Source organism: Psammomys obesus, unplaced genomic scaffold, assembly GCF_907164565.1.
Source record: "Psammomys obesus unplaced genomic scaffold, mPsaObe1.curated_primary_1811, whole genome shotgun sequence".
NCBI lineage: Eukaryota > Metazoa > Chordata > Mammalia > Rodentia > Muridae > Psammomys > Psammomys obesus.
In genome coordinates this window covers 14,442,675-14,468,959 of record NW_026596120.1, presented here as the reverse complement: position 1 = coordinate 14,468,959, position 26,285 = coordinate 14,442,675, and the positions used below count along the sequence as shown (strand labels likewise).

The 26,285-nt window shown below is 43.7% G+C and overlaps 1 protein-coding gene across 2 annotated transcripts in view; it reads right to left on the bottom strand.

Moving 5' to 3' along the window:
* Positions 1-26,285, bottom strand: part of Cpne4 (copine 4) — a 447,351-nt gene that overhangs the window by 115,727 nt on the left and 305,339 nt on the right. For both annotated transcript variants that reach the window (XM_055629875.1, XM_055629877.1), the window contains exons 4-7: positions 20,996-21,067; positions 19,849-19,923; positions 6,070-6,153; positions 2,394-2,483 (exon numbers count right to left, since the gene is read on the bottom strand). In XM_055629875.1, coding sequence (XP_055485850.1) covers positions 2,394-2,483; positions 6,070-6,153; positions 19,849-19,923; positions 20,996-21,067 — 321 coding nt within the window. The remainder of the gene's footprint in view (positions 1-2,393; positions 2,484-6,069; positions 6,154-19,848; positions 19,924-20,995; positions 21,068-26,285) is intronic.

The following is a 26,285-nucleotide window of genomic DNA, read 5'->3' as shown; positions in this document are numbered from 1 at the left end:
TTCCTTCCTTCCTTCCTTCCTTCCTTCCTTCCTTCCTTCCTTCCTTCCTTCTTTTCTTCTTTCTTTCTTTCTCTAGCTCACTCTCATTCCTTATTTCTGCCTCCTTTTATTTTCCGCCTGATTATCTACATATCCATCTCTTTTGAGTTCTTGCTCCTATGGAGACCATAGAGTTCTGGAAAACCCACAATGGGTTCCTTTCCTTATTTACATTTTTATTCATTCAACTCTACTAAGTCCTCTTTTTACCCTTTCAACAACTCCCCATGTCAAAACACAGAAGGAGGTGCTGTTTTATTCCTGGCCCAGGGAAAGCAGCTATCTTCCTGGGACTGCTCAGAGCGCACTTGGTAACTGCTACCCTACCCAAAGCTGTAGCTCTCGGGCATCCTGAAAAGGAGTTTCTAACAAGAAACCGAGTCAGAAATCCCATTTTGGGGGGTGGGGCACAAAGAAGAGTTTCCAGAGGTTGCTCTGAAATAACTTTGTTTTTCGTAAGAGATCGAGGTAAAGTTGGATTTGTCGTTAGCAACACGGAAGTCGGCGAGTTCACTGACAGTTCAACCACAAAGTCCACACAGGGGGGCTTTAAGTGAAGATGCTCAAGCTTAAAGAGACAAGGACTAACCGAAGGGGTGGGATTCTAACACTGAAACCAAGAGAATTTTACCCATTAGAACGAAGTCCTCAGGGTGACAGGAGGGGAGGGGAACACAGTCACAAAGGCAAGGGGCAGCGGCGCCTAGGATGGCTAGTGTCACCCAGGCAGCGCTGAGAATTAACTGGGAGATGATCTCCCATGCGTTCCTCTGGAGGAGTGTCTTGATCGTGTGTCCATTGATGTGAGAAGACCCATTTTAATTGTGGGCGAACCTGAACTGTCTAAGGGGAGGAAGTGAGCTAAGCTAGCACGCATGATTCTTTACTCCTTCCTGACGGCAAATGCATGTGACCAGCTGCTTCCGGTGCCTGGTGCCTGAACTCCTTAAACATGATGGACTGTAAGCCTGGACCTGTGAGCTGAAATAAGTACTCTCTCCCTTAAGTTGCTTTTGTTAAAATACTTTTTATCACAGCAACTGGAAAGAGAAGAAGGCAGTGCCCATCTCACAAGTTTATTAGGAGTATTTGTTCCGTGGGGGGTGAGTGGACAGTTCCTTTTATCCGTATGTGGAGGCAGATGCTCTTGACCTTCAGAATCTGAAGCCATAGAATGTCTTGAGTTACCCAGCATCCCTGTCTGTGCCTTCAGGCTCAGTTTCCCTACCACTCACCTTCTGACATCTGTCTTCCTTCTGGTTTGCTCACAATGCAGTGCCCCGGAGTAGCTGATAGGACCCTGATTCTGCTTGATAATCACGTCAACCAATGGGACTTTTGGCTCATAGGCACTTTGTGTCCAATAACTTAGTCATCCTGAGTGGATAGAGTCAGCTCAGTGGTGTAAGCAACGGAACTTCTTATACTTCCAAGGTCAAGAGCAGACCAGCCTACAGACCACAGCAAGTGTCTCCAGGAACAGATTTCTGGTATTCTGTTGTCTCCCTCTTATGTTTCCTCCCAGGGCACGAAATGCTTCCCCCCGTGCACCCCCCCATTTCTTTTTTTCCCCATAGTGTTCAAGGAATTTGTGGTAGATTAAAAACAATGGTCCCAACACTTTCCAATTCTTCCCACCGAGAGGTAGAACCCATTGTATTTGTATCTGGAATAGGCATGCATTGGCTTCTCAGCAGTGGAGGAAGTAATTGACTTCCTAACCTTGCAAAGGCCTTGCAGCTCCTGTTTTGGGCTCTTGGAACACACAGTCACTATACATAAAAGCCTGGTATGCATGATGACGAGAGCTCAGACTTCACCAACCCTTCTACCACCGCATAAAGAGCCTGCCAACCCTAAGACGTCACCCTGTTCATGGGCAGTAGACCATGAATGCCTAGCAGAAATCAAGCAGGCCCGGTTTAAGATTGGCCCAACCCGGTTTGCCAATGCACAGAGTTATAAGCTAAATATGTTTACTATTTCAAATGACCACACTTTGGGGCAGGGCAGGTGATACATTATATAATAATAGACACTTGATGCAGAAATATTTTTCTTCTAGAAACTTCCACTTATACTCTGAAGTTATTACCACATTTTGTGTCTGAGAGGCCCCAGGCTCTCTGTCTTTTTGACATAATACATTAGGATTTATTTTGGGGCCATTGTATGAGCCGTCAATAGCTCTCACAGAAGTAACAGCTTCTCTTTCCTTCATTAAGATGCTAAAAGGCGAGAGGGTTGGAAAAGCGGCACAGAAAATTCTGTGTGCCAATGTTCATGTGAAAAGAAGGAGGAGGAGGAGGGTTCAATGCATTTTCAAATTCACATCTCTTGGATATGGATCTAACCTTTAGCCTGCGGTCTGGATCTCCGCTGCAGAGAGAATTTACCGACACTTTGAATGACTTCCAGGCTGGGCTTAAGTTATTCATCACAACCTGGGAAGAGAAAGACATGAAGAGTGATTTGAAGAGGGAAGGCTTGACATTTTCATACTTCAACTTGAAAACCACTCGAGAAGCCACTGTGGTTCTTATGAAAAGGACAAGTGTCTGGAACAGGTAGCTTGATGAAAACTGGAGAGTAGTGACTGTTTTAAGAGTGGCCACCAAGTAGGTCATTATGGGTAGAACTGTGGTGGTCACTGGCCCGGATGTTGTTTCATGAATAAGGATAATGATATTGCCGAGCTTGTGGATATAGATGGCCTCTTCTATATCAAAAGGTTCTAGGGTTGAGGCAAGGGTGCCTCTGTCCTCTGAGAAAATATTCCCCAGTTCTATAGGACTTTTGAGGGAGGTTTTACATGTTATCTGATGAATGAAGGCTAAGGGAACACACAATAAAAATTGCATTCTGTCATGTTACCCTTTCCTCCTATGAAGCTTTTAGGTAGACGTCTTTGTGGATTTATTTTTAGAAAAAAATAATTCTGTCTCCAAATGACATAATTATTTCAGAAATGATTCCCATGTCTACTGAATTCCTTATTATAACTATGAATTATTGATTAGACCATAGATTCATTATTAAATTTATTTTAACATATTAAAATACAGAAACAATGTTCCTTTGTGATTTTGTCTTGTCTTCCGATACCTTGGGCATGATCAAATTATTGTGAGAAGGAGAATCAGATAACATAGCTTGTGTTTGTTTTAATTTCTCATTTTTACTATAAACATTTTTACTACAGTATTAAGGAGTGAAGATATTTAGGAAACATCAATAGCAGATAAAAGCTTTAGCTAAAATTTCCAATCTATATGTATACATGCATGAGTATACATGTGTGAGTGTGTGTGTGTGTGTGTGTGTGTGTGTGTGTGTGTAAGAAAGAGGAACCATCAATGCTATGCTCTTTGATACGTTAGAAAGCTTTGTATTCTACACTATTAAGAGATTCCAAGAATTCTCCATCCCTGGGACAGGTGACAGAAATTGCAGAATTTCTTAGGAACAGAAATATTACCACTATCAACAACTGGAGAACACTTCCAGGAGCCATAGAAAGAAGGATCTCAGGAGAGAAGAATCCAACAATATACTGTTCCTTTATTCATATACTTCTCCTTTATTCATTCACTTCCCACAGAAAGGCATGAAAGGACACTATCTCAGTGTTCTCCAAAGTTTATTTTATCATAGAAATCTTTATATCAGCAAGAAAAGAGTATTTGGTGATGGTAATAGAGGGACTCTCAAGGAACCTGTAACCTTCGGTCGATTTTCCAGGACTGGAGCCCAGACAAACATATTGTTCTTCTGCATGTACAAGGTACTCCACTAATATAGCCAGTTCTAGTCACTTTTATATTCCTTAATGAAGGACATATTTCGGTGCCACCCATGTGCCAGATTATAGATATCACTGGCCCGTCTGAGACCATTTCATTGTTGCCAACCTTAAGAACAGCAGGAGAATTTTCCTTTGCTGTTTCAAGAAAGCAGAACTGGATTTTCCAAGTGAAATGGTAGGAATATGGTGCCCCCACTGTCACCCCATGAAAATCATGGGTGCTCCCTCTGCTTTCCTTTGCCATTGACACATACAATTCCTTCTCTAAGCTTCAGCACAATTATTCTATTTCCTTCTTATAGAATTCCTCATTCTCTGGCTTACAAATCTAATAAAATACAATAACAGAGATTGGTGTTGGCTGCTGTATTAATGACTTTTCCTGAATACCTGACCAAAGCAGGGAACATAGGGAGAGTTTTATTTTGTCAGTGTAACAGGGAAAGCATGGCAGAGGAAACGTGAGTTCACACTGCCTGTGAGGTCACTGAGTGTGAAGTCAGAGAGCTGAGAAAGAGAGAGAGAGAGAGAGAGAGAGAGAGAGAGAGAGAAGGAAGAGGAATACTGACACTGCTGTGTTCCCCTCTTTATTCATTCTGAGACTCCAGCCCATGGATCTGTGCTGCTCGCACCCACTACGGGTCTTCCCACGATAGTCAGTCCTTCCTGGAAGTGCCTCCCCCCAACCCCTTTTCTTTAGGTGATTCTAAATCCCATCAAGCTGACAATTGAGAGTAATCATCAGAGGCACCAACTGTATGTGTGAGATAGTCATACCAAGGGTTTACTGTATGAAAGGATGAGCTCAGGACCTGTTACATGTGGCTCCCAAATGTCATCCACAGACTTATGTATTTCAATACTGTTCCTAGCTTTTGGCATCCTTTGAGAGCCTGTGGAAACCTTGGGAAATGCTGCCTAGCTAGGAGACCTTGACTGCAAGGCAGGGCTCTGTCTGTGGTCCCAGCTTTGCTTCCTGATCCTCCAAGATATAGCTATGTCCCCCTTAAAGCCTCTGGGCCTTGGACAGTGCCACTCCAGCTACTCAGCCTCCTCTCCCAAAGTAAAGAGTATTCCCTGACGAGGACAGAAGCAAAGCCCTTTCTGTTGCTTCTGCCAAGGATGTGGGCACAGTGATGATAAAAGCAGTGAACAGAGGGATGTTTGGAGAGAGTATAGGTGAGAAGGAGAAGGATAATAAAAGCAGTTTGACCCAGTGGCTGCGATAACGGGGTGGAAGGGGAAGTCATGTCACATCTCCGGGCTATGTGTTCTCCCTAGGGAAGCAGAACGCCTTGCAAAATTAGTGAAGCTGAGTCAAACAGCCTCGGCCCCAGCCTTTGCCAACTGTGTAACCGCCCCCCAAACCGGGTTCCTTCGACTGCAGAGCAGTGCTAACAGTATTCCTACCAAGGAATAAGAAGTGAAATAATGCATGTAAGTCATTTCAGATAATGCTTCGTTCCCAGTCGCCTCATTAAATGTTAGCTCCTGTCATGGTTGATGTCTTCTACATGACTGTGTGTGTGTGTGTGTGTGTGTGCATGGGGGCATTCACGAATGTGCACATGCTGTTGCCCACTGTTGAAGGGCATGGACGGAGGTCAGAGAAGAACTCTTCTCCTTTCCACCCTGCTGGCCCTAGTCTTCCTAATTTGTAATGAATACATGGGAAAGTCAACCATGGGGAGTTGGATACACAGGGGAGTCTTTTCCTATGATTTTTTAAATTAGAGTGAAAACCGAAACCTAAAGTGTGGAGGAGAGAGGAGTCCTCAATTTCCGTCTACAGGTAGGTAGCTAACGCAGAAGCGGACACCTTACGGCCCCCCAACTACAGACAATGAACCACATATAACAAATAATGGCGAGAGCTAGAGAAATAGTCTCCCCAAAGATGGGACCTGCAATTGGTTTTGGTTTTTCAATACCAAGTGGTCAGCTCTGAAATCTTAACGAGCAACATTTTATGGATTAAGCAGGCTGTATTTCTATTTTTGGCAACACATACACACATACACCAATTAAAGAAAAGGAGGTCATGAATTTGAGAGAGAGCAAAGGGGTACATGGGAGGGTTTGGAGGGAGAACAGAGAAGCGGAACATGGTACAATTATATTTTCATTTTAAGGAACTGAAAATATTTTACATTAAAAAGCAAAGGAATGTGGGCACTTCCCAAAGCAGCCCAGCTGATCTCAGAGGGGGCACACAGACTCCTTACCTCTGTTCGATGCACAAGCTGCTGAGTTGCGTCATCATTCATTCTGAAAATTTCCAGAAATGGGTCAGATTTACTGAAGAAATCCTAAAATAGATAAACAAAATTAAGGTTTCTTCCTTCCTTTCCTTCCTTCCTTCCTTCCTTCCTTCCTTCCTTCCTTCCTTCCTTCCTTCCTTCCTTCCTTCTTCTTTTCTCTCTCTCTCTCTTTCTTTCTTTCTTTTTCTTTCTTTTCCTTTCTCTTCTAAACTTGATCTAGTCCTGACCACCAGGAGGCTTATCCTAATCTACCCTCTGATTTCCCATCGAATGGAGGCCAACTGGCCATTTCTTTCCAGTAAGTAGGTCGGCCTCAACTCCACCATAATTGCTGTGTTCCTGTCCTTCTGATCACGGGGGCAATGAGCTGCATCTGAACTCCAAGTTCTTTGTAACGTATTTACTAGGCTGAACTCTGAAGGACTCCTCACAGATAGATTCAAATGCCAGTTCCATGAGAAGTGAGAAATCTGTCTTCTCAAATAAGCTAATCAGGCTACCACAGACCTATCTGACCACTGGACCACCTGGGTCACTCACATATATGTCTCTATTATCTGCTCCTTGCTTCTGCTTCTTGATAGGTTTGTTAATTTAGATTAAATAAACACCACACGAGGAAGATTACAAAGGTTTTTGATGTGTCCTCGGTATCTATAACAGAGCTAGAATGAGGGCAGTGCCTTGAATCTGATCAGGATCATCTATTCAAAGAATGAATTTCTTTAGAAGTCTTTAATAAAAAGAATACATCTATTCTGGGGTCCTTCCCTCTTTCAGTGCCGTCCTTAAGAGCTGCCTAGCTGGAAGCCAGAGTGTTTATGGAGCAGGTCCTTCCTATAGAGGACTCTGTTAATCTCTACGCTCTCCTGGCTTTAGGTTCCTGTTCCTTTATCCGTTTTTGTCTGGTGATTAATGGATGCCTTGAGAGGTGAAGTAGCTCATGTCGCACTCCTCCTCTGCAGCACCCCTGTTCTTTTAGCGGCCCACAGCTTCCGGCTTCTCTAACCCTAACCCATAAGTCTATTGGATTTTGTGCTCCATTTTCTTCTAGATGACTCCCTGGTAAGCTTCGAAGTCTCTCTATCCCTGTTATTTAAGGAACCAGGCTTGCATGAGAAACCTGCTTAGAGTGGCCGAGTAATCGTACCAGCTTTCTTCTCTGCTCAGTTTCCGGATCCCTTCGTCCTGACTGCCTGAGAACCACAGAGAGATGTCCCCTGTGTCTTTTTAGTGCTTATGGGTACCAGTACAAACTGGTGCTTCATTACTGGCATCAGAACCTACAGAATCTACATCCTCTCTATAAAATCTCCCAGTAGCTGGTAAATTCTTCGAAGGTAGGAACTATGCCTTGTTTTTACTTACGTATTTGCATTTACATTCTCAGTATTTCACACGGCGCATACAGTCTCTATATTTTGCAGTGTATACATTTTAGTAGTGCTTGCGTGAAGGAACACATGCCGAGTGAGTATGGGAATGGATGGATGACGTAAGGCCTTAGTATGGACTAGGAAGCAATCTATCCCACAGCCCTATTCACCACACTCTTACCAGCCCCACCCCCTCTAAACTGTAACAGAACAGAATTAAATCTGTATTTGCCCTAATAGCCATAGAGTTAACGTGCTGTCATCTGACATTATTTTCTTTCCCTTTGGCTTCGGCTTGTAAAATTCCCTTCTCTAACAATGTCTTTACCAGTCATCCCCACCCTGAGCTCAGCAAAGGCTTTCCAAGGTGTATGGAGACTATGAAGGCTTTGTGCCAATCTTAAGATCCAAGGAATACCAGTGCCTAGTTGTAGTCTCTGAATAACATTGAGTTTGGTGGGAAGATAAATGTAAGAATCAACATGACTTATGCTGAAGAATGAATGACTACGTGTGCAAGGGTTCGTTAGAAAGAAGGGAGATGGTCAATTTGACTGTAGAAAATGGCCGTGAGGAGGCTGCATTTCTAGAGCAGGAATACCGTGGAAGAGTAAACATGGAGAGGGGTAGAGGAAGCAGCTTAATTTGACTGTGTGTGTGGTGGATGGGTGAAGACAATGCTGGCAAAGTTGGCACTATAGTAATAAAAGGCCACTGGTGTTCACTAGCTCTTTGCTGTTCTGCAGAGAATACACAGAGCTACCAAGGGACAGTGACCAGAAAAACAGAACAATTGCCTCTGTTATACATGTCAACCTAAACGAGACAGATACACAGGAACACACAGAGACTGTGAAAGCACATGCATCACCTCTCCAAGTTCAAGCTAGGTGAGATCCCAACAGAGAGTGGGCAAGTAGACACAGGGCTCCCCACCCAGCCAAGAAGACATTTGCAACTGATGCCTGTTGGCAAAGGGAAAATCAATCAGTTTTTTTTTTTCTAATGGAGTGCCACTGGGTATAGCAACCAACTACACGCCAGGGCAGGCCCCATGCCAACACAAACAAAACAGACCCTAAGGTTTGCTGAATTATTTATTTGTATGTGTATGTGTATTGTTTCATTTGTTTAGACATATTTTGATCTTTTATGTTTGCCTTATTTTTCATTTTTAATGCTTATTTTGTTTATTTATTTACTTATTTTGAGAGAGGGAGAGAACATGAAGTTCAGTGGGTTTAGAGGTGGGGACAATCTGGGAGGAACTGGGGCAGGAAATATCACGATCAAATATATTTTATGAAAAAAATTACTTAAACACATTAAAAAAGAATATTAGCCTAGAACCTCTGTAGAATGACCCAGAAAAAAAAAAAAAAGAACAGTAGGGGCAGTAGGGAAAGTACTTTCTGCCGCATCCTTTCTCACCCAGGCTTAGAATCAAGCAGCAGCCCTTTTATTCAATATCTGAAGGGAAGAGAGGCCTGCAGGAGAGAGATGAGCAATCCAAACCTCAGATTCCAAACACCAAGTTATAGGTGGGGGTTGTGGATTTTTTTCCCCATCTTTCTATTTTTTATCCTATATTTTTCTTTTTTCATTTTAAGTCATAAGTCAAGTTTCAAATTTTCAATAAAGAGGAAAAAGGAAAATAATTGATAGGGTTCTTCCACTTGGTCAGCAATGTTTAAGTATAATTCATAAACATCCCCTGAGGGGCGAGTAATCTATTTATGGAGGCAAAACGGCAGCCCATGAGCACAGCACACAGGAACAAGTAATGTGGTTCACATCCAGAAGAGAAGGGGGAAGGGAGGGTGGGTGGCAACGATATTTCTAGATGTGTATAGAAACGGAAATAGGTCGAGCTGCCAATGCCTTGACAGGTGCATGGGAGTCAGCTACAAGTGTGTCTGGAAAACACAAGTGCCATTTGGAGATGAAACAAGGTTTGTAGGAGCAGCTATTGGAGAAAAGCAGAGAGCTGGGCTCCTGGTAAGATGAAGGGTGTGCAGGACCTCATGGAACAATGTAGCTCTCAGGCATCACCGGAGTAGTTTCTTTGGGCCATGGATGGTGGTTAATATGGAACTCATAACTAGTCAGAATACAGAAAATTGAATGCCTGTGCAATGCTCGGCTGCAACGGGGTATCTATATCACACTCTTCCACAAGGCTTATCAAGGACCACTGTGGAAGTGAGGATGGTAAGAGTCAGAGGTCAGGGAGGACCAGAGTGAAACGACATTTTCTGGGCACAACAGGACCTCTGTACAGCAGCTGTGGCTGCCTGCACAAAGCCTGCATAAGATCAAGGCAGTCAACATTTCAGCATGGGGAGGGGAGAGGCCTATGAACTCTCACTCTGAGCTGAGGGTCTATTGACAGTTGATGGCTTGGGGAAGCAAGGAAAGAGATTCGGTTTTGTTTAAGGGTGTGGTCCCGTGTTCCAGTAAATGGCCCCTCAAATTGGACTCAGTTGATTATTAAAAACAGAGAGACAAAGAGAGAGAGAGATACATGCACACACAGTTGGGAGGGATTGAGATGAATGGACCCAGGAGGAATTAGGGGGTGGATATAATAAAAATACATTGCATACATGAGTGAAATCCCCAAAGAAGTAATAATAATATTACATAACAAAAGATAAATTGGTGGGAGGCAATTCAAGACTTCAGAGTTTCAGGTCTATTTCAGTGGTCCAAGGTGTTGTATAGAAGTTTCCTTCCAGATTTAAACCTTTCATCTTGGAGGGAGGCTCATTAAGACATGGAATGTTAATGGGGAAATGAACAGTGGGATATCTTAAGGTGTTTATAGGAAGGTGAAACAATGGGATGTTCTAAGAGGAGGTGAAATAGTCCATCCTGCAGGGAAGCTTGTTAAGCTCAGAAAGTAGACAATTCAAAACACCTTCAGGAAGTTCCCGAAATTGAGCAGACTCACTAGGCCTCTCTATTCCCAAAAGCATGTATAAGAATTGAGGTTTGCTGAGAGACAGTCTCAGATAAACTGAGCTGCTAAGAAGAGGCTCAGGCCTGGTCAACAGTATGGAAGAAGCAGAGACCAGCAGAGCTGTCTGGACAGAGTGTCAGACCAGCTGAGCTATCTGGAAAGGACACCCTCCAACAGTGCCCTTTATGTTTACAGCTTTCGAGAGCTGTCACTTATGCTTGGGTGGGCTTTGGTGAGATGCAGCAATCTTTGAGTCATTTCTTCTCTCACCCATATTCCTGTAAATAACTCCAATAAATTGCATTGGTCCACCAGGTCAGACTTTCCAGTGTCCTTACTTTGGTCTGTAAAGGTTCCCTATCTGAGATGAGCAGATGTCTTGTCATTCTCCTCAGGAAGAGTGTCACACAGTACAGAGTATAGGGGTCTTATAGGACACAGAATAGTTCCACTGAGACAATGGGTGGGAATCACTGGGTTTAGGAGAGGCCCTGCTTTCCAGAGAGGACCATCTCCTTGTTCTTTTCTTGGAGGTCATCCACAACTAGATCTCATGGGGCGTGTTTGCCCTTTCTTTTTCAGAGATATGCAGTACTCTGCAGTAAGTCGATTCATGTGCACACAGGAAAGCTGGGACACTGGGGTTCAAGGGACTTCCAGGGGATGCTGTGTAAAATGGATGGGATCCTTACAAGATAAGAGGAAGTGTTTAGAGGGAAGGGAACAACTAAACCTTCAAATTCCTCTCCTCTATCACAACTCCCTTCTTCAGAACAATCAACTTAAAGGCAGGTGAGATGGCTCAGTAAATGAGGGTGCCTGTCACCAAGCTGAGTGACTTTTTGGTCTCCAAGAGGTATCCCAGTGTTCTGGATATTTTCTACATTAAACTGAAATGAATGTATTATAATTTCCCCAAATAGCAACAGTATCTTGGTAAATCTAGATATATTCTATGTATAATTCAGAATTCTGTCACTTCCATTTGGTCATATGCTGAAATTTCTATTTTATATCTCATTAAAAAAATACCATTCAGGGTATGAATGAGAGTCGTCTGCCAAGGCTGATTGACTAATTAGAACTTCAGTGATGTGAGGAGGTTAGCATGTTGCAGATCCAGAGCCCAATTATCCTGGAGGGATCATTCACCCCTTTAGTAGACACTCCCTGTTGTCCTCTGAATATGACCTAACATCTTTTGTGACCATAAGGTAGAGCCTTAGGAATGTATGAACAGGGCCCTAGTTCCACCAATCAAGGGCTAAGACTGGTGTGAGACAGCTTCTAAGGCCAAGAGCAGAGTTCCCCCTACTTTGCTATAACACCTGCCTAATGTATCTGACAATGAAGCTGAAAAGCGTTTTCTTTCATACCTCTTTAAATTATGTTATTACAGAATGTTTATGAAATGGCTTCCTCGTTGAAGCATGGTGTTTGGGGAAAAAGCTAAATCTGTGTTAAAGACCCTGGTCCCTCATATTTAGCTGCATAATAAACCATCTTTGTCATTTCTATGATATGGGAACTGTTCTTTAATTGACAAGGGTTAGCATTAGGATGCTGTGAGGGCATCAGAGTCTGAAAGTGGAAGGGAGAGTCTGATGCCGTCTCTGGCTTTATTCATCTGAAAATCTACTGCATTCCATGTGGCTTTAGCACTAGTCTCACATCCAAACTCTACCACATCTGCTCTGGAAGATCCTGGGCACAGGGTTAATGCCTCAGGGCCTCAGTTTCCCACTCAGGTGAGAAGAGCATTGCTTGCTCTACAGCTGTGTGCAAAGAGTAGAAGAGCTGTCTTCACATGAATCTGGTGTCTGTCGCATGCTAAACTTACAAGTGCTCACTTCTGGACTCATCAGTGGAGACAGAAGTCCCACAAACAGGGTGGAGAACTAGTCAAATATGAGAATGGTGATCACTAGAGTTACATTTGATTCTTGGAAAGGAAATCACTCAAAAGCAGTTCAAAACATTTACCCCTGCAGATATCCATAGCTTCTCAATGACAACCCTGGGGACTATGGCGTGGTCATCTTAATCTGGACTCTTTAGTTTTCTTTGCATTAAAGTGACCTTTGAGACAGTTCACTGTGATGAATGTGAGTGAATCAAGCTATTTACTCAAGTTTTAATATAATGGATTATTTAATGGCCTTTTGGCCACATTAGTCTAGTCTATAGACCAGTATGAAAGAAATTTGCTTAAGAGAGAAGGTAGAATAATAGTCACAGGAGACTGGGAAGAAGGAAGAAGTGGAAAAAGAAAAGACAGAGAGAAATCAGCTTCAGTGTTCTAGAGCAGGGTGACTATGCAAAAGTCACTATGAAGATGGAAAAAGTTTCCAACAAACAGTAATATCAAATGTTTGAGGAGTTGAAAATGGTAATTTCCATAATATGCTCATTACACATTGAGTATGTGTATCAGGTTATTATACAAATATTTTTCCTTTTTAAAAAAAGAAGCTATTCTACATCCTATAACAGAGATATGGAACACATCCATATTTCTATCTGTTCTTTTCACAATAGCAAGGAAATCAAATCAGCCCAGATGTCTATCAATTGATGGACAGATAATGAAAATGAGGCACAGATATACAATGGAATTCTGTTCAGTCATGAACAAACACGAAGCTGGGATATTTCCCGGAAACTGGATGGAACTAGAAAATAGCACATTCACTAAAAGAATCCAGGATCTGATGGATAAATAGCATATATTCTCTTTCCTATGTGACTCTTAGCTTGTGACCATTAAATGTGTGTATCTTGGTGTGAATAAATGTGGATAAAGGCCAGGAAATTAGAAAGGGTCCAAGGAAAAAGAGGAGGGCTGGAGAAGAAAATACAGCAAAGTGGTAGTGGGGATATTAGGGGTAAAGAGGGTACAGAGGAGGAAAGGGAGAGAAAAAGAAGTAGGGATATGTGGGTGCATGGGAGAGGGGGATCAGCCAAAACCAAGCATGCACAAAAAAATCATGTGGAAACCCATTTTTTAGTAAGCACATTTTTAAAAGTATAATTTTAATAAAGAGACCAAAAAAAAAAATCAAACAGTGCTTATCTACAGTAGTAGTCTTTGAAGCAGAACACTGATTGCAGAAGAACTGGAAGAAAGTAATTGTGACTGTGGGCAAACCTCCCTGTGCTCTGTCTGTGTTAGAAATAAAAATGCCTACCTTTGGAAACACAGTCAGTATCTTAGGGATGGTGCGGTTACATGCTTGACCTCTACGGGTGGGCCACAGTTCCCAGTTAGCCATACTCAAAACAGTGAAACCACAGGATGAGTAGAGAGTTTATATCACATTAAAGGAGTCAGCCCATGAACTGATTGGCCTGTTCTTTGATCACCTCCCCCTGAGGGAGGAGCAGCCTTACCAGGCCACAGAAGAAGACAATGCAGCCACTCCTGATGAGACCTGATAGACTAGGATCAGAAGGAAGGAGAGGAGGACCTCCCCTATCAGTGGACTTGGGGAAGGGCATGTGTGGAGAAGGGGGAGAGAGGGTGGCGTTGGGAGAGGAGGAGGGAGGGGGTGGGGGGATACAAAGTGAATAAAGTGTAATTAAATAAAAATTAAAATAAAAAAGGAGTCAGCCAATTACAACATGAGAGACATATCTAGCAATTGTTTTTATGAATAAAGTTTCATTGGACCGGTGCCACACCCTTTCGTTTATGTTTCATTTGTGGCTGTCGTCATGCCTCAAGACACAGCTGAGTGATAGGAACAGAAAGCATATGGCTTGCAAAGCCTACAATGCTTACCATCTGGCCCTTCACAGGAAAAGTTTGACAACCTCTATTTTAGAGACAGATTTGCTTAGTCATCTACCACTCCATCAAGCTAGCCTCATGGGACCATTAAAACACAGTCTGTAATGACAACCTGTTGAGAGTCAGTCTGGTGTTATGTATTCTAATGCTAATTACGGGCCCCCAAGACCTGGTTGCCCCCCAGAGGAGTGCAACCTTGCTCTACCTAATTTAAGGTTGATTGGTTAATGAAGTTACTGAAGCCTGTGACTGGGCAGGAGAGAAGTAGGCGGGGCTTACGTTCCCAGGCTTGGGATCTCAGAGGGACCATGGAGTGGGACAAGAAAAGGCAGCAGGAGGAGAAGGAGCTGGACAAGGAGGCCAGTGGGAAAAGCAGTTTCTCTACACCAGCATGGATGCTTCCTCAGGGAAGGGAGAAGAAGGGACATCCTGTTAGTTTTCAGTTTCCAAAGACATGCATATGTGTGCCTACCTGTTAGGGTAATTGCCAACTGCCTACTAATACAATAAGTGCATGATAATATAACAAAAGGTTATAAGATCTATCTCTCCACTAGGTGAGTTGTGTTGACGTTAGATAAATAAGTTACTCTTCGAAAATGTCATTTATTTTGCTCTTTGCTCTTAATGACAAATATCTGTCAGATTTCAAAGATTTCTACCTTTGGCAGCTAGCTGATAGTCTGTTGAGCTGCACAAAGCAAGGTAAAAAATTACTTTCTGCCAAGAAGAATGAACACATTTCTCTATCACTGCAGTTTGTAAAAGTACAAACTCACTCTTGGTGAGTTCTACAATAGTTCTCAAAGGTTTGCTCTCGGTCTTGATATTCCTTTATATTAAAAAAAATTTTGAAGACTCCCAAACTTTTTATGTGGATTGAATTAGTTAATACATACCATGTTATAAAACTTACACATTTAAAAATATTCATTTGGTATATTATTGTTTAAATGACAAAACCCACAAGATAGCAAAACAACATTTCATCAGAAAAATAAATGTTTTATTCAAATTCAAAAATATAGTGAGGAGAGTATATTTAACATTTGTACGTATCAATTTAATGACTTCAATAGGAAAGAGGGGAGTTTGGGTTCTCACATTTGCTCCTGTACTCAGTGTGGTGTATTTACCCCCAAGGAAAATTTCATTGTTCGTGTGTGAGAGAGTGAGACTGAAGAGAGAAAAGATGCATTAGTGTTACCATGGAAACAGGTTTACCTTTAGGGATTCCCATGGAAGGGTAGGGAGATACTAGACCTCCCTTTGACAGCTGCAGACCTCCAGCTAACCTCAGCTTCCTTCTCCTGGCTTCCTGTTTCTCTGAGCCAAGTGTCCTATCTCCTAAAAACAACCTAAGCTTCAGATGTGAATCAGGAGACTCACTGGATCGTTCTCTGTCCCTGATTTTTGGTTTTTGTTTGTTTGTTTGCTTGCTTGCTTGTTTTTTTTTTTGGGGGGGGAGGGGGTATACATTTAGCTTTAGGCAAATCACTTCATATCTCAGAATCTCAATTTACTATCCAGAAAAGAAGGCAGGTGGACAGAGTCATCTTTTACCTGTGGTGTTTAAATACTTGAAAGTTAACATAGTTACCAGGGACTGGGATTCAGATATTTTTTGTGACTTACATGAACTGGATACAGCCCATTTCCCCCATATATTCATGCTGCAATTTTTAAATGTATGCAGAAATCAGTTACTTTAATGTAACTCAGTAATATAATAAAAGCCCAAGAACTCAACTGTCTCACAGTGGCTTTTTAGTCATTGATTTCTAGCCAGTGAATTCATCTGCTGACCATGTAAGTGGTTGCAAAATTGTTTAAAGCTAAAAAGCTGGAAAGGAATCTCTTTTGAGAATTTTCACAAACTATTTTTTTTCTGCTGTGAAAGAAAAATAATTGTACCTCGTTATTCTTATCTATCAAAAACTATTACAGGAGATCGCATTGTCAAAGATGGCTTTCACAAAGTTTGGGGTACACATAGTTTCTATCATACGGTTTTGCCACTCTCTCATAGACCTGGAGTCTAATTCCAAGGTATCTCCGTGTATCTGGTGCCTAACTTCTAAGACTGAGTCAGCGAATAGTTTGGAATTCCTACCTGGTGGGAGAAGCCAGGTACACCATAGGACATCTATTATGTAGGTACTCTATTGATCGTCCTGGCTGAGTCCAGCCTCTCAGTCCATGTGCCAGGCATAAGCAATCTCTGAGAACCATGTGGAATGTGACAGAAGCTCTTTCATCTGAACAAGTGTTCAGATGACAAAATGGAAGCCACTCAAGCTCTTTACAGCCAACAGGGCCAAACCTCAAGACCCCCTTGCACTGTAACATCAGTCGCTGAGAGAACAAATCAGAGGTGCTTAGAGGCTCCTGAGTGGAGAGAAACCATTGCAAGCTACTCAGTGAGCAACCTTCAACTATTCTAATTATGCAAATAAATAAAACAATAAAACCCAAAACAAACTGCAGAGCATTTCTGTGAGCTCTTCTGAGACTGGGGAGACACTGGAAGAGGAGCTTAACAGAGGTGAGAGGGTGGGGATTTAAAGTCCACCCCCCCCCCCCCCCCCCCCCGCCAGCTCTGCATGCACATCAAGCCTTTGTAGAGGCTTCTCATTAACGACTTAGGACATCAGAACACTGAACGGTACTTAGTTGGCTGGGCTGAGGCAATAGCTCAGTTGATGAAGTGCTCAGTAAGTGTAAGGACTGTGCTCAATCAGCAGAACCTGGGCAGAAAGCTGGACATGATAACTAGTAAGACTATTGCTAGAGACATGACCCACTTTGCAGAACAGACGCAAGGCAGTTGTGAGCTGGCGAGGAAATTCCCTGCCCAACAGCTAGCTTTCATACTGCTGAAATCTATGCAGGCTGCTGGGGGAGAAAAGACATTGATGGTCCTACCCAGCATTGGCCCATCCATGCTACAATACCAATGTACTAGACAAGATCACCTCCCCCTACCTTTGTAACTAGTGGCAAAATTACTTCTGGGGTAACCAATTGTTTTCTTGATTCAATCTGAGGGCCGTTCTATAAAAGGAAATTTATGTCTGGTTCTAAATATATGGTTAAAATCCATTGCCACTGAAGTCAGTAGCCCTAAGGGGAGAAATTCTTGATATTGTTTTGCTAAATGGATGTCGAACTGCCTTCTAAATATTCACGCTTCTGCCCATAGACTTGTGCTGCTCTCAACCTTGGTTGGAAAAGTTTCTTACTGCAGTGAATGGTGATTAATGTAGAGGCTCAGAACAAAGTGTTGAGAATGAGTGACTGAGCGTGTCCAGCCATAGATGAGATATCTTTATCAACCCTTCCCCCAGTGTTCAGGGAATTCGTGGAAGATGAGACGGAAAGAATATAGCATCCTGCCCACAGGCGGAGTGGATAGAGGTGGGGAGGGATTGTGAGGAGAGGAGGGAGGGGAAACTGAGGTCAGGATGCAATACAGGAGAGAAGAAAAAAAAGTGCATTTTCCAGCGGAGCATGGAGGCACATGCCTTTAAGTCCCCGCACTCAGGAGACAGAGGCAGGTGGATCTCTGTGAGTTTGAGGCCAGCTTGGTCTAGAGAGTAAGTTCCAGGACAGCCAGGGCTATGTAGGGAACCCGTCTCATAAAACAAAACAAGACAAACAAATTCCAGTGTTGAGGGAGGAGGTCTCTGCAGGCTCACTCCTAGCTGAGGTTTTGGCAGTTGATAGGTCCCTGGGGAGTGCGTGGCAGCTTTTTGGTGAGGGTGGAGGGCTGGTTACTAGGAGGAGCCCACGCACCAGTGGACAGCTCCACACCTGTGTAAATATGGGCAGCATTAATTGGACTCAGCGGGTTATAATTTTTTGATTAAAATAAAGCCATGAAGCCGGGAGGGAAATGTGTTGGCAGGGGCCCCGAAGGGAGGTGGAGGGAGGGAATCCTGGTGAATATGAAAAAGATACAAATGTGCAATTTTTTCAAAGAATAAACAGAAGGGGGAAAAAAAATCTAGGTTTGGCAGTAGAGGCTTGTACTCTTCCCACTGGGGATGCAGAGAAAGGTGGACCCCTTGGGTTTGCTGACCAGCCAGACCAGCATAGGACGCATGGCTACTGAGGAACAATATTCAAACATGCACACGCCCACTCGAGTTTGCACGTACACACGCACTTATTTTATAATTATTCACGTCTCACCTGGCACTCCAGGAAGTCATCCTTCCCAGACACTCCTATTCATACACTGATTATCACATCTTGCACTTCATATAACGTTATGTGTCGTGTGGTTTTGTAATTTATCTCTCCTTTGGATGACGAAGTCCAGGCTGTGGTGTGATGGAGGCGTGTCTCCTTCCTAGCCCCTTTATCTAACAGACACACACACGCAGTGCAGTTTGGCAAGTGAATGATGAGTGAAAGAACAAAAAAGGGAGAAATTGACAAATAAGAGAGTGAATGAAAAAAATGATTCTTACTCCAGGAAGATGGAGTGCTGGGTAAATAATTACTGATGTGATGGGGTCTTTGACTTAAGGATATATGTGCAGGGAAATCATAGATAAGATATGGTGAAATTGGGGGTCTAAGCTCTGTACGGTGTAGGGCCCATGCAACTTTCACACACACACACACACACACACACACACACACACACTCAGGACTAATTGGGTGTAGACTGACATGGGATTGGATCTTCAGTTTTACCACCTACTATCAGGATGCTGTAACCATGGAAACACACCTTGCAAACGCCTGTAGGGAATGGAACTGAGCGAGGGTCATAGGCCTCTGGGCTCTGATGTCCACCTTTGCATTTGCACTGTGGCCAGCATGCCTAGGGCTGCTCTGTCCACTAAGGGAGTGCATAGGGGCATTAGGGTAGGCCCTTGGCTGGGAGACACAGCTCTGGAACTTCCCAATGGCTTTGCTGAACCTCTCTTGTTCTGGGTAGGATTCTAGGAAACTTCCATCCACACTTTCTCATCTCTCTTTCATTCGGGGTCAGAATTTCCTCATGACCTGTTAATTTTCTCCCAGTGTTCTCTTTCTGTAATCCAGGGGCATTTCTCCAGACACAATCCTCGTGCCTTTAATTCTGCCGTGGTGCCCATTATTCAGGGGCTCTGAACTGCTCTTGGAGGAAGCTTAGACTATTTACTCATCTTTTAATCTCTTTTTCACCTGCAGTAATAGTACACAGTACATGGGAGTTGTACAAATGACTAAACGAGACAGAGCATGCAAAGCTCTTAACCCTGATCTTGATACTTATTTATTGATATGCCATCATCCTACCCTTTATAGCTTCTCTTTTCCTTTAGAATGGCCCTAATGATGGGGCAAAGTTGGATTTTCTTGGGCACAGCCAACCTATGGCATTTGGAAACAAATGAAGACTTAGTGTCACCAAATTGTGTGTTAATTACAGTCTCCTTCCCTCCTTCTTAACTGCTTCTTCATTTGGGGAAAACCTCACCTTCCAGAGCTCTCTAAAGGCTTTGCTGTGTTTAATAATGTGGGCTGAACGGGAAAAATAGCTTGGAGGAGGGATCTGATTAAACCGTGTGTCCTGGCTTTATTGCTTCCTTTCATGAGGTCAATGCCGAGCGTTTTACCTTATCATCCAATTTCCGTGCATTGAAGGCCAGTTCCACGTAGTCATCATTGCCCGATAATTCCTCAGCAATCACCTAAAGAGAAAACACACATCAGCTGCCCTGGGGGGCTGACCTCGCAGCCCAGGAGCCCATCAGCACATTTGGGTAATTTTGGTCTCCTAATGAACAAACACAGACATTGGGTGAGAAGTTTCTCCACATTCCTGATGCCTGTGTTGCACCATTCCCAGCCCTGGAAGGGAACTCCCTAGAATACACAATGGCAGGTGATGAACTTTCAAGTTCTGAAGTGGGACACAGGCTGGGGGTAGAACTATCAGGAGCATCAACCAAGAAAGGCTTCCTTGCTGGGCGTGGTGATGCATACTTTTAATCCCAGCATTTAGGAGGAAGGAGTAGCCAGATCTCTGGGAGTTCCAGGCTAGCCTAGTCTACATAACAAGGCCCAGGGCAACTTAGTAAGAAACTGTCTCAAAAAAAAAAAAAATTAAAGTATTTGCCTTTTCTTTAACAAATCACTAGACTCATTAACTATTGAGGAATTCATTCATTACTAGTGCCACAGAGGAACTGAATTTGGGCATTTATTTCATTTTAAATAGAGAATAAATTTGCTTAAATAACTACTGTCTATGGAACCAAGCAACAGAGCTTCAATCTGTTGCTCAATGAAGACTGTTAAGGCTAGACTCTTCTTGGGCAGCAAACCAAATCTTGAAACTTGAGTTTAAAATAAACAAAATAAGTACAAGTGTGTGTGTGTGTGTGTGTGTGTGTGTGTGTGTTTGTTTGTTAAAGAGAGAGATCTGAAAACCCCAGCCCATTCCATATTCTTACTGTGTTCAATAAAGTCAACTTTCTTCTCTTTCATCCTCCATCTTGTGATTTCTAGAGTGACTGCAGAAACTCTCATAAGTGAGAGACCTCATTGTGAAACCTACTTTCTCCTTTTCCCTAAGAGTGGAAGGATCCAAAATAGTTTTATCAAGAAAAAGAAAAAAAAAATGGAAGGGGGAAAACAAACTAGAGAAGCCATGGGTAGTTCTGTTGGTTCCCAGCAGGCAGAGTCCACCACCTTAGTGTCTCTTTCGGATCAGTGAGTGCACAGGGTGAGACACTTGTTGCCACCGCAGGGCTGGCTTACCGTGATGGAGGATTTCCCAGCTGTGTTCCCATGCTTCAGCAAGGACTTGGAAAGCTTTCTCTGGGATACAATCTGCAAAAGGAGACAAAAGGAAGATGCTAGGTATGTGACTACAGACCTACTTTCTGACAGTCTCCTCCGCAAAATGCTTCACCAACAACTCCATTTGAAATTATCCAAGTCCACTCACGAGTCCAGCCTTGTTCCTAGGCCCCTCTGCATACAAACTAGCCACCATTTTATCCTTCAGTGTGTGCTGGAAGAAAGGGGACTGAGATAATTCATTTGGGACGTGGTGTGACTGTCGCTGAGACGTTTGAATCAGATTTAGGACAGTGTATAACATGTACATCCAGAGAGCAGAAGCAAGGCTTCAGGATCATTTGAAATTAGCATCAAATCTTTGCAAAGGAGGTGCGGGGGGGGGGGGGGGGGGGGGGGAAGGAGGAGAGTGGGGGGGGGGGGCGGCGAGTATAAGTATATAACTTCTGTGTCTGTAACCTCCGGAGTTCTATTTTTAATATATTCATCAGGGAGCTGTAGGTCTCATCAGGAAGCCAATGCTCAGACAAGCCCACGGGAGTAATGGGGTGCTCTCCGTGACCCAGTGTCAGCGCATGCGTGCAAGGACAGCTACCGCATCATATTGGAAGTTATTCTTAGAAGAGCTTACTTGTCCCTCTGGCTGCCCCCACCCTTTTGTCTGTTGTGAAAGGCAAGCTTGGCGAAGCATTGTGGTGGGGATGTCTACATTAGCCAGGTCCAAAAGGGGAAAGAGAATCAAGTGGATGCCGTGCCTGTCCTTAGGGGAAACAACTTCACCCCCTTCCACAGGCAGCTTCTATCTTATGTAGTCTCCAATGATGCTAATTGGTGAGGTGTTATTGCGTGAACCCCTCCCTTAAGTACCGGGTGGCACAGTGATGGCTTCTAATCATTAGAGCACCTGAAGAGAGGAGAGATATCATCTGCCCGTGAACCACCATCTCTCCTGTTAATAAAGGGGACACACCTAAGGGAACTGTAAGTTAGCTCTGTGCAAAGCCTCACATGAAAAGGAGCTGATGGTTCCTTTTGACAGCCAAGGTCATGAGCCTGGGAGGACACTGACCCCTAAGCTGAACCCAGGGACAGCAGCTCCCTGACTGCATCCACCTCTGACAGACCTGAAAAAGCCACACCCTGATTCTGGAAACAAGAAATACTGAGATAATAAACGCTTGCTTTTGCAATGCTATCATGTCTGTAGGTAATTGTTTTCTTTTTTATTAATCAAAGAACAATGAGAGAGGGAGGCATTGCGAAAGACAGAGAGACAAACCCCCCCCCCCTGAAATTCTCATACTGTGCGATTTCCGTCTCTCTGCTAGGGTAGTGACATGGAGATCCATTTGGACCATAGTGCATTGCCTTCAATCTCTCGAGTGTGGGTACACACGTCCATATATGTGCTGTTGCACATGAGCCTGGCTGCATGTGTGTACGGAGGTCAGAGGACAATCTTGGCTGGCAGTTTTTAAGACAAGGTCTCTCCTAGGCCTGGTACATACCAGTTCAGCTAGTCTGGCTGGCCAGTGAGTCCTAGAGATCTGTCTAACTCTGATACCCCAGCCAGCACTAGGCTTACAAGAAACAAGCATGCCACCCACTGAGCCATTTCCCTGGCCCCATCTGTGATCATCACTCTTATCTAGACATACTAACATCTCATTTGCAGGATGTGAAGAGCCTGTTACGGTGTCAGCTCCTGCCTTCCGAGTGTTAGGAAGCGGGCATTTGGGGTACAAGTGGCCAACCAAGCAGGCCATGACAACCTGCCTTATAGTCTCTAGGCCTCCAACTCAGCATCAAAGAACTGGTAACAATTAAGGTTTCAAAGCTTTCATGGTAACAATGATAGACACGCAATGGGCTGTCACTGATGTTGCCATTCTTGGGCCTCTTGGGCAAAAATAGAAAGGATGGCCAGCTGTGGTGCTGATCTCCAGAGAAGCCTGCTCACTGTGAAACCCACTTGTCACACATGCTCTGTTGCTTTGTGCCAGGCTGGGGGAGGCCTCCGATCGTGCTGTAGAATGAGGAAGTCAGAGTGACAAGGACTCACAATGGCTGCAGCTGACATTGGAGGCCAACAAATAATAAGGTTTGCCTGGCATCGGGGTGAAAGGGGGTGTACCTGCCAGAACTCCTCTAATTTGATTCTTTTCCCCCTGTGGCAGGGTCACAGCTGCAGACCTTCGAGTACAACAAAACGGTGAGGAAATGGAAGCTGAAGCCCCACCCTGAGTTAGCTAGGTTGGAACATAGAGACATTTGCACCGCTAGAAATCTGGTTTGTACCCACCCCTGGGTCAAGAGGGAGGGCAGACTCCTCTAGTGAGAATGACAGCAGTGTCCAATGGCACAGGTCTCCATTTTCAGTTTAAAGCCCAACATTAACAGCATATGTTCCTTTTTTTTTTTTTTAACATAAAAACCCAGGATTTTATTTAAACAAATAGGAACAAAGCCAGGAAAATAAACATTTAAGCCAGTGTTGTAGCAAGCGTATAATCGGTTGTATTTCAAAAACAGTCATTTGGAGACTAGACACACATTTGTCATGAGGCTGTTTTTAGTGCAAATATTCTCAGAATTCTTTTTATAAGCTGTTTTGAAATTGGTACAGTAGCAAATATTTATTGAATATCTTCTATGTGTCAAACATTGGCTCATAGGCTACAAGGGTGGAGAGAAATCAGTTAAAATATATTCACATTTGTTTTATATTAGTTTTTTTTGAGATGGTGTGTGTGTGTGTGTGTGTGTGTGTAGCCCTGTATGTCTTAGAACTCACTCTGTAGACCAGGCTGGCCTCAGAGATCCGCCTGCCTCTGCCTCCCAAGTGCTGGGATTACAGGTGGACACTGCCACCACTGCCAGAATGTCAGGAAGTCTGCTACGAAACAGTCTCTCCTAGAAATGGCTGCACAAAGGAGACCAGGACAATGGCAGCATCAATGGACACATTAAACATGGAAGGGGGAAAATGTTTACAATATTTTTTAATCACTATTATTCTGACTAATCATCTCTAAAGCCTGTATTATAAAACTTGTAATTATTTCAAAGCAAGTGCGTGGTAAATGAGAAATGTCTTTGTGAAACACAACTGGAAGTCCCTAATTTTAATATGTCAACCTCGAGACATCTCAGGGCTTTAGTTGTGAGTCCTTGAGGGCAAAGCATGTGTGTTGTTTTGCATGTAAAGCACTACATACAGGTTCTGGGAGGACATGCATACGGAAGGAACAGAGGAAATAGTGCTCTCTCTCTCTCTCTCTCTGTGTGTGTGTGTGTGTGTGTATGTGTGTGTGTATGCAGTGGTTCCTCTAGACTAGCTGGCCGGTCTGGTTCAGGCACCCACGGACTAAAAGCTGGGCACAGCAACACAGGCCAGAAACCCCAGTGCTGGGGAGGCAGAGGACGGTGGGTGCTAGTGACTGAACTCAGGTCCTCAGGTCCTCATGTTTGTGCAGGAAGCACTTTACCATCTGAGCTATTGTTCCACCACTGGCTACTGTCATTTGTTTTTTCACCATCCTACCTTCTCATGCATTTGCTACTACAATTTCTAGGACCACATCTGCAGAAAACAAAACAAAACAAAACATCCTGACAATTTCCTGAAGCTGACACAGAACCTGCATGGAACCTCTCGGGCTTGTAGAGGTTCTACAAGCTCTACCTCTTCTTGTAGAGCTAGTCAATCTTCCTATTGTTACACTTGCCATCTCTATTCCTGAAGGCTTTGAGTGGTGCTCACACCTCCTGTCCACAGACAAAGGAAACAGGAAAAGGAAGGAATCACACCTCCTGTCCACAGACACAGGTAGCAGGATGTGGGAGGAGCTAACCTCTGGCCAGTGGCTCTCAACCAAGGATGGGTGGATTCTGTGCTTAAACACCCACCTCCTTTTCTGTGAACTGGACAGCGAGAACACGGACAGACAAATAACTTCAGTTCATAATGCGATCAGAGTTTACAGATGTACTTAAAGGGGGTTCTAAATTAAATTGTCCTGGTGGAGTTTCACTAAGGAGGAAAACTGTAGGCGTTAAGAGTGGTACAACTTGACTGCCCCATCTTTGGTCCTGGGAATTAAAGCAAAAGTCTTCACCCCTGAGTTAGATCCCTCTACCCCAATTTTACTTTTTATCTTGAGACAGGTTCTCAGAAAGTGGCCCAGGTTGTCCTTGAACTCACTCTGTGGCTCAGATAGGCTTGAACTTGAGAGTCTCTTGCCTCAGCCTCCTGAGTAGCTAGGATTAGAGGAGGGGTCCACTAGGCCAGCCAAGAAAGACACACTTCTGATGCATTTGAGGACATGCAAGGGAGAGGGTGGCAGTGTGTCTCTGCCTTACACAAACTAGGCACAGTCTTTAGTCTTTAACACAGTGGCTCTCTACCTGTGGGTCAAGACCCATTAGGGGTTGAACTACTCTTTCACAGGGGTCACCTAAAGCCATCTGCATATTAGATATTTACATTATGATCATAACAGTAGTAATATCACAGTTACAAAAAAGCAGTGAAAACAGTTTTATGGTTTTTGGGTCATCATAACATGAGGAACTGTATTAAAGGGTCCCTACCTCAGCAAGGTTGAGAACCACTGCTTTAACTAGAGCCCACCAAAAGACTTTCCTGGGAGAATGATTCAGAAGGATGGAGTGGGTGATGATACCAATGATGATCTATTGGTTTGGGCTTCCTGCCTTAAGCTTTCTTTTAAGTAGGATTCTAATTAGTTCACTGTAATTACAGGCTTTTACCCTTTCTCTGCCTTCATTAGTGAGAGCTGGAGTGAAGGGAAAGTTTCAGAGAGGGATAAGGATTTAAGGTTTAAATCCCTGATTATCCACCTTTGTCTCGTTGCTTATGTAAGGCCCCATTACTGCCACAAATGACTCAGTTTAGGGACAAGTCAGAAGCCACTTGCTCTCCCACCCCAGCCCTGCCTGCCACACCATAGGCAATCAGGGAAAGAAGAAAGGGTTGCTCACCTAGCACAGTACCCAGGCCTGAACATTCTGTCAGGTGAAGGGCACACAGCAGCTTTTCTACCTCTGCCTTTGGCAGGCTGAAGTTTGTCTGTGTCAAGGCTGGAATTCTATGGACTCTGCATTTTTTAAATATAATTTTTTATTTATTACAATTTATTTGCCTTGTATCCCTGCTGTAGCCCCCCCTCATCCCCTCCAATCCCACCCTCTCTCCTTCCCTCATCTCTTCCCATGCCCCTTCCCC